Source organism: Rissa tridactyla, chromosome 5 (assembly GCF_028500815.1).
Source record: "Rissa tridactyla isolate bRisTri1 chromosome 5, bRisTri1.patW.cur.20221130, whole genome shotgun sequence".
Taxonomy (NCBI): domain Eukaryota; kingdom Metazoa; phylum Chordata; class Aves; order Charadriiformes; family Laridae; genus Rissa; species Rissa tridactyla.
Window position 1 is genome coordinate 1,219,481 of NC_071470.1, and position 15,175 is coordinate 1,234,655.

Here is a 15,175-nt window from a genome sequence, read left to right on the forward strand (position 1 = left end):
AGCTCCCAGGGCACTCGCTCCGCTCTGAATCCGGGCGCAAAAGGTGGTGACTGAGGATGTTCCTCGCCCGGGGGCTTTATCCTTCTCCACCGTGCTCGGAGCTGAGCCGTCGTTGCAATTGCGTACGGTGGTTTTGTAACTGAAGCGCCGATGACGTGGAGACCTCCAGGTTGGCTTCAGCAGGTCACACCAGGCTTCAGAAGAACTAAATAACATGCCTCAGTCTTGCGCGCCGACTCCTCGTCAGCAAATGTAACAGCCTGGCATGGCTGAGTGGGTTTTTTGATAAAACTTAAGGAAATTAATATGAGGATGCAATGAAAGAAGGAAACTTTTCCGGCCACCTTTCCTGATACTAAGTTGTATTTTTAATCTGGAATTCGGGCTAATTTGGAACATCCCCAAAGTTAGCTTGAGTTTGGATTTGATGCTACGTTTCAAACTTGGCAAAACTACGAGCAGCTAAATTCAGATTTAGGTATGTTTGCTTTTCCCCATAAATGGATTATCCAAGGACCTGTGGGAGGGAGGGAGTTTCAGAATGGTAGTATGTTTTAGCCATTTTTTATTCTTGGTTACTATAGTTAAAGAAAAAGCTGTTTGTACTTGGAACAATGGGTTACCAAGGACATCCTTATCTCCTACGAGTCCTTATTAAGAAAAACATAGATGTGATGGGCATCTAACCAAAACCCACCCTAGTGATGGTAGGTGAATTGCTTTAATAACATCAAAATATTAATTCTGTCATAATAAAAATTACCCGGTTCCAGATTGTGTGCACTCATTCATTCCTGTTGTTTTAAAATAGCAATGGGATGAGACGGCAAACTTTTTTCAAAGCTTTTTTCAAAGCTTTTTTCAAAGGTAATTTAGCTGAGTAATTTCATGGCTGAGCTGAAGATGTACCCAATACAGCCTGTCATTTCAGACACTTCTTATGTTTATGCTCGCATCTGAAATGAAAATATTTGAATGTATCACGCGGTTGGTATAGTAAGAAAAAGTAGTTGACATTTCTTCCATAATTTATTACCTATTTGTCTGTCTTAAATGCCTGTGCGTGTGTATGACTGTCTCCGCCTTTGCTTTGACTTGTAGATCTGGCAGTGTGGGGGGAAGCTGCTCTTCGTGCCCTGTTCTCGTGTTGGACACATCTATCGGCTCCAGGGCTGGCAAGGGAACCCGCCCCCCGTCTACGTGGGGTCGTCGCCTACGTTAAAGGTACTGCTTTGCTGCGGCCCTGCAGCTGCTTTTTCATTTTAGATAACAACAGTCTTCGATAAATCTATTTAAATTATTGGTAGCAACAGAGAGAGCACTTCATCTAAAGCTGTTTATTGCCTAAAGCTAAGACGGTCATCGCCGCGGGAGGGAAATCTTTGTGCCAATCCTGCTGTCATTAAGAGCAGAGATTCCTGGAACCCTTCTTGCTCTTCTTGCTCCACCTCCCTCCCAGCCGGCAGAGAGACAACGCTCCTCCAAGGCTTCCTCTTGCCTATTTTAAGCTTCTTCCTGTGCAGTGTTTTGCCATTGGTAAATCGTGTTCCCGAAGACCCAATTCCTTGGAAATTCCCATCCCAGAGCCATCTTCCTAGATGTTACCTGGGACGATGGCCACCGGTGAGGTTACAGAGTGTGGCTTGAGCCAAGCTGGCAGTTGGGTCTGTTGAAAAGGGAACGTCCCAGCCCAGCTTAATGGTAGAAAACTAACCTGGCACCCAAAAGAAAATTTAAGAAGTCCTCTGTTTAGTAATGTGAATTGTTTCACATTTTGATCAAAGAAGGACTAGGGCCAGGACAAGGGAGGGCAGGAGCAATGGGAATAGCTGGGAGCAGGGACGGAGAGATGGGAGACAGGATGGCAAGTGATGGCTCCATTGCTCAAGGCGGGCAAGGGGTTCGTTTGCCTTCTCCGGAATGATAACAGACATTTCACTCTTCTGATAAGCTGATCAAAAATATTTGCTGCGTATCTAAACACCTTGGGGGATCTGCTCCTCTGCTTGCTGAATACAGCAGAACGTGCTGAGCGGTGTGAAATACGAAGTTCCTTCTCTGCATGAGGTGGGAATTCTCCCTCCCCGGGCACTCTCCAAGCTTTTCTATAGCTTTGTTCAGTTCATGCTGGATGGGGATTAAAGTAAAACTCACAATAACGTGCGCCTTTAGTTAGATCTATTGAGTGGTTTAACGCCGGGCCATTAATGCCAGGAGAAGCGCACAGCGAGGTGTGTGTCTAGAAGACGTACCGGTGACATGGAGAGGAGAGCGTGCTCGCCAGACGAGCTTCCCATTTTCCCCTTCTCCCAGCAGCAATCAACTGCTTCACTCAGGAGGAGAAAACCTCCTCGGTGTGTTGTAGCTGACCCATTTAAAACTTAAATTTTTCCACGCTGCGTGGACTAACACATAGCGTTCTCTCTGCCAAAGCTGCAGAAGGTGAACACCATCTCTGAACTGCCGTGCTGGTGCACAGCAAATGATCGCGGCGTTTTATTGAAGAGTCTTTATTTTCAAATAAATATCCTCTAAACTTAGAAAAAAAAAGACTTTGTGCTCTCCTCAAGCAAGCCAGTTTATTTTGCTGGCTTCAGTCCTAAGCCGTCACTTGCAAATAGCACACAGGTGTCTTGTGTTGTCTGCTGAAGGTGACAAACAATGACATAACAGTTTTACGCTGTCACTTTTTGAGGAGAAGTCCTTCGATTTCTGGAATGAACACGCAGTTGCGCCTCAGCCTCTTCCTCCTCTGTCCTTCTTCCTCCCAGAACTACGTCAGGGTTGTGGAGGTGTGGTGGGACGAGTACAAGGATTATTTCTACGCCAGTCGGCCGGAGACCAAAGCGCTGCCCTACGGAGACATATCCGAGCTGAAGAAATTCCGCGAAGATCACAACTGCAAAAGCTTTAAGTGGTTTATGGAAGAAATAGCGTACGATATAACTTCATATTATCCGCTACCACCTAAAAATGTGGACTGGGGAGAGGTAAGTACAGCACGTAACCTGCATTTATTTTAGGAGCTTTTTTAAAAAAACCCTGGGAATTCAGAAGGAAGTGGTTGTTAGCTGACATCGGGCTGAGGACAGGCTCTTTGGTTACGGCTGTACGGAGGTGTGTGATACTAGCCAGAGAGTACGGAGATACAACCCTAGGGAAAAAATTCTATATTCTCTAAGAGGTGTGATTTTTTTTAATTAGCTGCATAGCTCCTTGAAGGATTGTTTTGTCTCTAGCCCTGTCTAAAGCTCTTTTCTCCATAGTTGGAATTTAGATATTTGGGTTTTTTAAAGAAAAAATGCCAGTCCTGTGTGCGTAGGAGTATTGGCGAAGGTTGATAGGTGAAAGATGTTTTTCGGCGAGGGCCTAGAGAATGGGTGATGAAAGGCAGGTGGGGTGCACCCTGCCCACGTCCGCTGCCTGGGATGTGCCCGCAGTGTCCCCGCCTCGGTAAAGTCCTGCTCGGCCTGGAATAAGGAGGTAGGATCCCATACCAGCCATCTCCAGCGTTAGTTGTATGTCTGGTAGTGCCTGTGACTTCGCGAAATTAAGAACGTGGTCATGAATTCAGCGTTTTCCCGTGGTTGTCACCAGGCAGGTGGGGGACACCTCGCTGAACGCTGCTCTGACGTTCTCCCGTGCCTTGAGGAGCTCTTCGGGCAGGGCTCCTGCCCGCTGTCAAATTTCCTTCTTTTTGCCCTTTTCAGTTGGCTCCAGCCTTGCCCCGTCTCTCCTGGTCATTTCGCGTTTGCAGATTGTGGAAGCAGCATCAGAAAGTTACCCTGCCAGCAGAGGAGGAGCCCTGTGTCCCACCAGATTTAACAACCTCCTTTCCAAGATGTGATGGACCCATTTTTCTCACTTCACAAGAGCCTTTGTGAAGTCTGGATTTATAAGCACTTTATAAGTCCAGGTCTCTGCCGTTCCCCATGGCCAAGGAAGTGTCACTTTTAACTTGCTGAGGAATTGGCGATGCAGAGCGTGGGGATGGTGGAAGGGGCACGAATAGTCTTGCATCTGAGGGACCGGGTGAAGGATGCCACCTTTATTTCTTACCCAAAAGCTCACACAAAGCGTCGGTTCCTCCATCAGCCCGAGACCTCCTTTTGGAGCCACGGGAGGGGTTAGGCAGGGCGGTTACACATCGCTGTTCACCCAGGTGAAAGGGTCTGAAGAGAATAAAATAATAACAGCAGCTTGCGGGAAGCCATCCCTGGTAAAAGTGAGCGGCTCTGGGGCAGCAGCAGGAGAGTTGGGAGTTCAGAGACGTCTCTGACGTTTCTCCAGCTCCTTTTCGCTGGCTGATGGTTATCCTACACCTGGGACGGTTTATCCCCACCTCTTTGCAACAGGCCACTAATGGCGTTTCCAAAGTGTCGGGAAGGAAAGTGTGGGGTTCAGCTTCCCGAACACTCCCTGGAAGTCAGGGCTAAGCTCAGACCTCCAGACGTTCTTCTGCCATCACGAGGAAGAAGGAGGCTCCGCCAAAGGAAATAGAATCATGGAATCCTAGAATTGCCTAGGTTGGAAAGGACCTTTCAGATCATCGAGTCCAACCAAATCAGTCTGGAAAGAATGTTATTTGTGTCAGGTGGTCATTGAATCACAGACCGCTTTGGGTGGGAAGGGACCTTAAAGCCCCCCCAGTGGCACCCCCTGCCCTGGGCAGGGACACCTCCCACCAGCCCAGGTTGCTCCAAGCCCCGTCCAGCCTGGCCTTGAACCCCTCCAGGGATGGGGCAGCCACAGCTTCTCTGGGCACCCTGGGCCAGGGGCTCACCGCCCTCACAGCCAAGAATTTCTGCCTCAGATCTCATCTCAGTCTCCCCTCTTCCAGTTTGAAGCCATGACCCCTCATGCCACCACTCCATGCCCTTGCTGGCCCTTCCGAGAAGGGAGTGGGATTGCCAGCAGTTGAGGCACGCTTCCTGACAGGACTTTTGCTCTTTATCCCTGGGCCTGCGTGTGCCCCTCATCAGTTGTCTCTCGTTTCCCGTGTAATCGGGGCTGCAGACGGTGGGTTGAGCAGCCGGTCCGTGGGCTGTGCCCCGCTGGGCGCAACTTCTCTGCAGCACCTTCCTCATCCAGAGGATGAGAGCGACTTATCTGAGCTCCTGCTTAATTTGTGACGACCTGTGAGCCTGAGCATGCTTTGGTAGGAGATTGAGTAAATTAAAATACTCGGAAGTCCTACATTTCGGTGTCATTAATTTGGAGCTGAGCTTTGCAGCTGCCCTTACCAGTGTGCTCTAACTCACGTAAGAGCCCGCCCATTCATAGGGGCAGGTAGAAGCTCCGTCTCCCAGAATGGAGAACATCAGCATTTACCTTCCATACGCAGGTCTGTCTCGTAACCCCTCTGGCAGATGCCTGCTTCTGGTTTGAAAGATAAGTGGGAATTTCCTGAACTCCTTTTTCCTTATTTTTCCCTTGAGTCTAAGTTACGTTGCAAAACGTCTTTTCCAGATCAGAGGCTTCGAAACCGCGTACTGCATCGACAGCATGGGCCACACCAACGGCGGCTTCGTGGAGCTTGGCCCGTGCCACAGGATGGGGGGCAACCAGGTGAGGAGCCGGGGGGCCAGGCTGACGGAGAATCGCTTGCCGTGGGTGGCAACGGGACAGGTTTCTGCCCAGCCCCTGTGAAAAGTCGCTTTGGTGCCAGCCGTAAAGAGGGGAGTTGGGGGTTTTCCATAAGCGCACTGACACGGGGATCTGAAAATACCATTTCAAACACGAACGGTCCAAAATTGAAGGCAGATTGGTATGTGAGGAAGCAAGGACTGTGTTTTAAAGCAAGCATGTCACGGCATTGGAACAGCCGCTGCTGAGTCAGCGTTTGTCATTTATCGTCATAATTCGTCCTTCAGCGACAGCCCCCGCTCACCTGGGTGCCCGTACTTCCCGAAGTGGACTTGCTCTAACGGAGGTGTGAAACACCTTCCCGCAGGAGCTCATCTCCCACCACGGGGGACAAGGGATGGAGTACAAATTTGTCTCCGCTTCATTTACAAACTAATTGGCAGACCGTAACGGCTAGTAGATGGCTGCGGGCCGAGCGGCCGTCGTGTCCGACCCGTGTCTTCACAACCCTCCCCGCGCTGCCGCGCAAACACGCCCTTCTCTCTTTACATCTCCTTTTTTCGGCTGGCAAACTTCCCAGCATTTAAAGCCCTTATTTACGCTGAGAACGACTTGAACCGGGCAAGTTTTGTCACGGCAGCCATGAAATCACCTGCGGGATGATGCCTTTAAAAATTGCGTTTGGGGTCAGCTCTTCCTGGCCCTGGGAAATTTCCCTTTTATTTTGATATTTCATGAAAAACTTCCCCAAACTACTTTTTCTGTACAGGTTACCCCCAAAAAACCCCTGTGACAATTATAAGAGGTAGCCAGGGTAATCTTTTTGTGCCTGGATGCGGTAGTTTGATTTCCCCCTTGGGTGAGACGCCAGAGTTTTACTGTCGCCGCATGAACTGAGGGGCCAGGAGCAGGGACGTGCTGCCGGCCCTGCAGAGAGAGCGGATTCCGTGGCCGTCAAATCAGGCAAAGGCTTTTATCAAACGCTTCCAGCAGGCTCCCGCATCCGCATCCCTGTATTTTGTGTCATTTGGGTCTGGCTGGGTGAGTTTCTTACCCTTCGAAATCCTGTTTCTTACCCTTCGAAATCTCCGTGAAGTTTGTGCCGCGGTGGTGGCAGCGCGTTACGCCGTGTAAGTAAAGAGCCCTCCCGCAGGACGGGGGTGACGCCACCAGGCAGCGTTTTCAGTGGTGCCGTTCCATTGGTATTTGCAGCGCTCCTCAAATACTCGTCGTTTTGAGTCAACTGTTAGAAAGGTGCTTTTTTTTTTTTTTTTTCCCCCCCCTTTTCAGCTGTTCCGGATCAACGAAGCCAACCAGCTCATGCAGTACGACCAGTGCCTGACGAAAGGGCCGGACGGGTCCAAAGTCATGATCACCCACTGCAGCCAGACCGAGTACAAGGACTGGCAGTACTTCAAGGTAAGGCACCCCAGGGAGAGCAGAAAAGAAACGACGACTTGCATCCTGCCGTTTTTTTGCACCTTTTTTTTTTTTTTATTATTATTATTATTATTATTTTATGTGCATCTGAAAATAAAGCCCTGCGACAGGGTTAGCTGAACCGAGGAGGGCGAGTTGCTAATGGCTCGTTCCTGGAAATCCGTGCCTGCCGGGAACAGCTCCTCTAGGGAAGGATGCTTTTGCCAGCGGTCCTCGTTACCTGGGGCAGTTTCTAAAAGCTTTTTGTGCCGCCACCCTCTCTGCTTCTCTGCTTTCCAGCGGGAAAATGTCATTAATGGCCGCGGTGAGAAGATTAATGAAATGCTGAGGCATGTGTAGCAGCTAGGGTCGATATTATATCGAATTTTGGGAGGTCTAAATTGCAGCGTCGCTCTGTTTAAAGACAGAAGATTCGTTTTAAGCCTACAGGGGAATGGGTAAACGCAGCGTTACTCGGCCTTTTTGTGTTGTCTTTGCCTTCTTCAGCGTTTCTTTTTCCTGTTCATTATCCGCCCGCTAATAACGCGCTCTGTGGTGAGTTCTGGGTGTGGTGCCTTTACGGTGCTGTTGCAAAATCGATGAATTTTTCATAAGGGCTTGGAACGTTGGCTGATGTACGTGCACGGGCTGCTGCAGTCCCTTCAGTCGCTACATCTGCGAGTCCTCTCTTCTGCTTTTGGAAGGGTTATTTTAAAAAATGTCTACGGTTATATTTCTGTTTGTCTCTTAAAAAAATGAGGCTGAATAGTCTAAGGGTGACGTTATCCTTGGATGTGGCGACACGGCGCTTGGGTCTGTGTCTGAGGCGCTCTTCCGTGTTGGGTTTCTTCCGTCCGGCTAGCGCCCTGCGTGCGTGTCGGTTCCTGAGGGGGTGTCCGGGGTGTGTTTATCTGGCAGATGCGGGCGCTGCTGGGTGCAGCGAAATCTCTCTGTTCTCCCTGAAGCCACCCCGCTTCTCCTGCGACAGGCTGTGCCAGAGCCGGGGAAGCCCGAGCCCCACCGTGCCATTTCCCCCCAGCTCTCTGCTGCGCGTCGGCAGCCAGAGGGCTCGAAACCCGAAACTTAACAATCAATAATGTTTGTGCGCCAGTTGGGTGAGCGTGGTGCCAGTGCTGCTCGAGCAAGAGCCGAGCCTCGGTGGCCACCAGCAGAGCCTCAGGGCTTCGGTGGCCAGCAGCAGAGCCTCAGGGCTTTGATGGCCAGCAGCAGAGCCCTGAGGTTTCGGTGGCCACCAGCAGAGCCCCAGGGCTTCGGTGGCCACCAGCAGACCCCTGAAGTTTTGGTGGCCAGCAGCAGCGCCCCAGGGCTTCGGTGGCCAGCAGCAGAGCCTCAGGGCTTCGGTGGCCAGCAGCAGACCCCTGAGGTTTCAGTGGCCACCAGCAGAGCCTCAGGGCTTCGGTGGCCACCAGCAGAGCTGATAATACAAAGTCTGGGAAAGTCCAGGTTTAACAAATAATAAAACGAGTAAGAGCTGGTGTGTGCTGGGCCTCTGAAACCCGGTTTTGTAAATTGCCGTGTTACAGTTACGAAGACAAACGTTAAAAACCAGGGCAGCAGCCCGGCCCACCACATGTTCCTGCTGGTTTTGTTTTCCAGAACCTGCACAGATTTACCCACATTCCATCAGGGAAGTGCTTGGATCGCTCCGAAGTCCTCCATCAAGTGTTCATTGCCGAGTGTGACTCCGGTAAAGCATCGCAGAAATGGGAAATGAACAACATCCTGAGCGTGTAGCCAGAGGGAACCTCCCGACGGACGCGTCGCGCTTGGACGGGACTGAGAATAGCCTGGAAACTGCTGCAATTACGAACCGTACAGCCGCCGGCCGCCCGGCTGCGATGAAGGACGTAGAGGAACTGTGATTATTATTACAATAACATTATCATCCGCAGTTAATGTTTACAAAACTGCTTTACCTTAAAACTCTGTAGATGTTTACATCCTTTTGTTTTAAGATGTTGGTAAATTAACGTGCTGTTAGCTGTGTTTCCTGGGAACATGGTTAAAAGCGTTGTCGTCTTCTTTGGGATTACACTCAGGGGTCTGAAGGCAGTTTTTTTACACACACTTGAAAAGGTTGGAGTAACCAGATTTTCATAGAACTGGGTGATTATCAACCTGTTGTATATTTTTATTTAATTTTACATCTTACTAAGCACTGCCACAGGTTACTAGCCAGGGTGGCCTTCTCTCACAGTCATGCTGCTTTTTCGGAAGGTGAATTTCAACACATTTAGTGCCTCTTTCATTTCTCTCTTTCACGAGGAACGCGTGTGTCGGAAATGATAGAACGGAGGTTTCTGAGCTGTCACCGGGGGTAGGGACCGACTGCGCCGCCCCCGCTAATCACTGCGTTGCTGAAGATGAATTTCTGTGGCCGGTTTGGCCGCGGCTGCGGTGCGAGGAGGGGCTCGGTGCCCGGCTGAGCGCTCGGCTGCTGCGTTTTCGTGGGAATAAGCACCCTCGCGATCCCAGCTGAGAATTTATAAGCACTAACTCGCTTGTTTAAACCATGCCTTACATGAAAATAACTTTAAAAAAAAAAAGAGGAATAAAATAAAGCTGCACAATTATGTAAAAATTAGAAAGAATCCAATGCTTTATTTATACTGTTATTTTAAATGGAAATTAAGGGACGGACTAAAACTTTTAATTAGGAAAAGGCAGCCAGCTCCTTAACGCATCTGCGTAACTCCCGGCAAGGGCAGCTGTCAGCGAGTTTGGGCGCCAGGTTTAGCTTTGAAAAGAGACATGGAAATCCTGAAACCCCGCTTATCCGTGCTAATTTTCTTCTTATTTTTGTCATTGGAAATTTTTCCCGAGGGATTGCGGACACAGAGTACAGCCGCTTGGTGCTATAGCGTACGGAACGGAAGGTGAAGTGGTTCCCAAGGGGAGCGGGCAGGGAGGCGGAGGAGGAGCGGTTTCTCCCCTCTTTGCTAAGAGCTCTGCCTCTCACGCGTCCCACTATTAAAGACGAGGAAGTAGGTGCCCGAGCTCCAGCGCAGCGTTGCGTGCAGCTTCCACGCCTGCTCGCAAGGGTCTCTATGGCGTTTGGTGGCAGTTTGATCTTTCTAGGGCTGTCTGCGCTGATCTGGTCCCTCGGGATCTCTCCTGCCTTCTTTAACCTTCTCATCTATCCTTTCACAGCCATGAAAAGTAGGAAATAAAGGAGGGAGAAACTGGAAGGGAAAAAAAAAAGGAAAGTAAGGGTGTGTGCCGGTACTTGTTCCTTGTGTGTATGAAAACTGACTGGGTTTTTGTGTGTCGGGCAGATTAATTTAATCCTACGACTATGCATAAGAGGCGGAATGGTGGCGCAGGGCTGCTGCGGGTGCGCGTTTCCAAGGGGAATTTAGTGCAATTCATTGAAAGCTGACGCTGTACGTGGATGCGAATCCGTGTGCGCGACTGGAACCTTACAAACCATGAGATCGTACGAAGCTGTTACTGTAATGACTTTTTCCTACTGTAGCCGGCTTGGAAAAAAAAATAATTCCCATGTTTTTGCTTTGTAAGTTGATGATAGTATCACTATGCATTTCTACATATTTTATAAATTTGATTTATGCAGATTTTGATACACTGTATGTTTCTGTAGAAATTGTATAAATCTTTAAAAAATTTATTAGGGATAAATGCGGGAAACCTATGTATATCTTACTTATGGGTTGCTTGTTTTTTAGGTGAAGTAAATAAAATGTTTGAATTTTTGGGTTTACTATACTTTTTACAGCGTAAAAGTGGATTATTATCTTTACAGAAACCCTGTATCTCTAAATCTAGACAACTGCAATGCTTCAGACTTACAAATATTAAAAGTTTTGCGTTTTATTTAGGTACCTTTTGTCATATCTGTGAGGACTCGGGGTTTTTTTCCCAGTGAGGCGAAAAATGAAATTCCCCCTGAGGGTTGCCACGTGGACACGTTTGGATTTTTGTGTCGCCTGCCCTGATCTAATTAGGTAGATGTAATGCGCTCCTGGAAAATGAACTTGAGAGTGGTTTCTGAAGCAGACCCGGAGGTCAGGACTCGTCGGTGGTGGTGCTTTGACTGTTTTATCTTAGTCCTTGTGCGTTTCCACCGACAAACACGTTCCAATCAACCGAGAAACTGAGAAAGTTTCGTAGCAACAGAGAATGCGATTAAATCGGGACACGGAAGACCAAGTTCTGGCCTCAGAGCAACCCTAAACGCTGAAATCCGCCTCTGCACCGATGTATTCAGGTTCCCAGAGGCTCCTCCGGCCCACCGCCAGCGCCCGGTCCGCGTAGGGGAAGGGGGACCGGTGGGAAGGAGGGGACGTCTGTCCTCAGCCGGGGACGTCTGTCCTCAGCCCCGGCGACGCCAGCACTGGGAGGAGCATCAGCGCCCTTTGGGCAGAACCAGAGACGCTGTCCCCGCTGGTGGCTCCCTGGCAGCCATTCGTCCCCTTTCCCCAATCTCCCTGACGACTCTCTGCCTCTTCCACACCACCTGCCTCCAAACTGCAGCCCCCGCCGCCGACATGGACTTACTGCTCTGAAACCGGACCGAGAAGCCCGAGATCTGTTACACTGTGCCGGAGATGCAAAAATTTGATGTTTACCTCTGATTTGTGAGACTTTACGGAAGAAAAACCCCACCGGCTGCCTATAAAGACACAAAAGATGCTTTGCTAGGTTTTGCGGAGCATCAGGCGTGGTTTTCCCTTTAGGTTAAAAAAGGTCAAACTGTGCAAGACCCATGGAGGCACAGGAATAAGGAGGGGAATTTCAGAACACGCAGAAGAAATTATCTACACCATTGAACGCAAGCCGGGGTTTTGTAACAGCGTTTTCTCGTTTGTTCCCTGCTGGAGAGCTTGGACCCGTCAGTGGCAGCAGGGGAAAGGGACCAGCTCAGGAAGACCAAATGGGGGGTGTTTCTGGTTCTGGCTGTTCTTGCTGGAAAAGGATGGGACCGGCGGGTCGACTGCGTTCTGAAATCTTAACCGTGGTCCTTGAGAAGGGTCAGCGGTTCTCTTCCAGGGTGGCGTTTGCTTTCTGTGCCCATCAGGAGCGGTGGCCGGTATTTAGTCCTCTGGCCGTGGACCGGACGTACCCTGCGAGCCCCCGCCGAGCTCCTGCCCCCTCTGAGGGGGGGGTCTAGGTGGGGAAGGTGACAGGCTACCACGAAACGGAGGTGAGTTTGCCTCCCTTTGGGTTTAAAAAAAACAGTATATAAACTGTGAGTGGCCCCTGAGGACTGAAGCCACTTTGGCCACCCTTGGGGAGCCGCTGGCCACCTTCCCTCCCTACGCTGCCGCTCGCTGTCCCCTCGGCTGCCCCAACTCCCGCGGAGCACGGCGCAGGGGAGAGGTGTTTGCTGGGTCACACCTCTCATTAACCCCGTTCATGCTTAGTAACCTTCGTTTTTAAATCTTAAACACAGAGTCTGTTCTTTACGCGGAGAAACAATTTATGTCTTCTCCACTACCGTGTAACGTGGGTCCTGGTAAAAGGAAAAACACGCTCTGGGCACAGCCCTTAGGTTTTTACCTCCTTGCGCTGCTGGGACTGTTCTGACCGGCAGCTGGACGGAGGCTCCTCCGCAGGGCAGCGGCGGAGCTTCGCTCTGGTGGATCTTGGTGCATTGGTGGAAAACGCCCCTTCCTTCAGCTGACGGGTCCACGAAGGCGACGGGGATCAAAGCCCGCGAGGAAGGGTCGGAGCTGTTCAAACGCGGAGAGGAAAAGGTATGTTTGCATGTTATATCCCTTCTTTTTCTCACTAATATGCTTCACTGAAAAGTGATGGCTTTAGGGACAAGAGCCCAACCCCGGTGGGCTGCCGCTTCAAACCACGCAGCCGCGCGAGCCATGTCTCCTGCACAAGAAAGGAGCAGAGCGGTGGGAGAAGCACCGTAGCAGTAACATGTCGAAAAACAAACAAACAAACAAACTAATGCCCAAGATGCGCGTGACGGCCACAGCAGCCCTGGGGCTGAGCATCCCGGCGTGAAAGGGGAGGGAACGATGCCTGTCACTGATGAAGGCTCGTTAATCCCCGAAGGAGTAGTTAGTGCTCGGTCGGTGCCGGGTCCCGCCAGCCAGCAGCTTCAAGGAGGCAGCACTGACAATCACGTCCTCCCAGCAGGCTTTCCAAAGGGCCTTTGAGAAGGATGCGGTCTCATCCACACAAACACCATCCCTGCAGCTCTGCTGGAGAACTGGTTTGTGGGTACAGACCTTACCAAGAGGTGCCTGGGCCAGGAACGAGCCGTACAGCGCAGGTAGAGCACCGGATTTGCTGGAGAAAGAGTCTTCTGGTGGTCGACTCCATATCCAGTCCTGGAACATCACGAGACTCTCCAACGCTGAGGCCAGAGGGAAGAGTTGATCTTGGGATATCAGGATAGTCGGAGCAACGCACAGGTTCGCTCACTAATTGGGTGACAATTAATTGCGCCGATGAAGAGAAACTTGTGAAGGCAGTCAACTTTTTGAGTGGGTAGGGCTGAACCTCGTGCCCACCCCAGTGTCGCCCACGGGCTGCCCGTGCTGGAGAACGCGGTGGCGAGGTCCCCGTCTGGGCTCCGTCACGGGATTCTTGCCGCTGGATTCAAAAGGAACCCTGGAAAAGCAGACGGGGCCGTGACGCAGCTCATCCGAGAGGCGCAGCGGTTTGGGGAATGTGGGGGCTGCTGGCAGAACACTCGTGTGTTTCACAAGATGCGGAAACAAATACGCCAAAACGAGAAAACAAACAGAAGAATAAATACATACCAAGGGTGGCAAGGGAAGGGAAGAGGATCAGTGACCGTCCCCGAGCAGCGAGTACTGGATTGCGTACCGACGTTACGTACCAGACGCCTGTGGCACGCCGCTATGAAACAGTTCAACAGATCATTAAGTAATCAAAGATGAAGCTCCTATTCCATTTTATTCCGATTTTGTCTCCACGCTTTGCAATTTATTTTATTTGAGCTCTGGAGCCTGTCTATATTCAGTTCCCAGGTCTACAGCTGTTCTGATCAAGGTTTTCCTTTTGAAAACACAAAAAAACCCACACAAACAAAAAAAGAAAAAAGACCCAGGAGAGACATATTTACTGTTCTTCAGACCACGGGTTTTAATTGGGAAAAATAAGATCAACTTTGTAAACAGGCTTTGTTCAACAAGTTGATCTAAGAAAAAGTAAACTTTACATTGCTTTAGGAAGACGGTCGTGAAATACTAAATATTTGGTTTGTTAGCTCGTCACCTAACAGTGCGTAACGCGCTCTTTGCTTTTCCAGCAAACATCTCTTAGGACTTCCCAGAGTTACCTGTTCCAGCCCCAGCATCTCCTCCAGACTGACGTCGGGTCGTTTGTTCTCCACCCTCGTCACCGACGACGTCGAGGTCAGGCCTGGCTTTTCCCCTTCGCCTGTGTTGGGGAGCAGATATTAACACCTAATACCTTTCGTATTAACGCCGTACGTCACCTGCTGGTTTTATTGCCCTGCCGCTGCGGGCTGCCTTTGCCGTTCTTCGCTCTTACCTCTCATCTGTCCTGCAGCACCACTCACTTTTTTTCCAAATCACGTATACACTAAACAATCACTGCACGTTGACCCCATCTCCAAACGGGGTTTTCCTTGCTGGTTTTCCTCCGCTGGTGAAACCGATGACGAATTGCTGTTTTGTTCCTGCGCTGTTAATCAGCTTTTTACTCACGCAAGGCCTTCAGTGATGACTTCTCTTATGAGAAGTAGACCAGACCAAACTCAAGTAGACCAGAGCTACCTGATCTCCTTCACCTTCATGGTCAAGGATTTCTCCAAAGAATCATGGAATCGCAGACTGGTTTGGGTGGGAAGGGACCTTAAAGCCCCCCCAGTGGCACCCCCTGCCCTGGGCAGGGACACCTCCCACCAGCCCAGGTTGCTCCAAGCCCCGTCCAACCTGGCCTTGAACCCCTCCAGGGATGGGGCAGCCACAGCTTCTCTGGGCAACCTGTGGACCAGGATTTCCTCTTGAGAAATCCCAAGTCCTGCTCGGCAGTTTGCCCAGCAGCTCTCGGCTGCACTACAGCCCCCACCGACGTGCCACAGGAGTGTCCCTGGTCTGATGTTCTCTACCTCCACAGAACGCTTTCTAAAAATCAGTGTCGTATTTGTGACCTTCCATTCCGCCGGCGCTAAGGC

General features: G+C 50.4%; 1 protein-coding gene across 2 annotated transcripts in view; it reads left to right on the forward strand.

Annotated features, from left to right (window-relative positions):
* Positions 1-10,800, forward strand: part of GALNT7 (polypeptide N-acetylgalactosaminyltransferase 7) — a 72,720-nt gene extending 61,920 nt beyond the window's left edge. For both annotated transcript variants that reach the window (XM_054203540.1, XM_054203539.1), the window contains exons 8-12: positions 1,102-1,224; positions 2,772-2,990; positions 5,470-5,568; positions 6,877-7,005; positions 8,623-10,800. In XM_054203540.1, coding sequence (XP_054059515.1) covers positions 1,102-1,224; positions 2,772-2,990; positions 5,470-5,568; positions 6,877-7,005; positions 8,623-8,760 — 708 coding nt within the window. In that variant the 3' untranslated portion in view covers positions 8,761-10,800. The remainder of the gene's footprint in view (positions 1-1,101; positions 1,225-2,771; positions 2,991-5,469; positions 5,569-6,876; positions 7,006-8,622) is intronic.
* Positions 10,801-15,175: the final 4,375 nt, after the last annotated feature.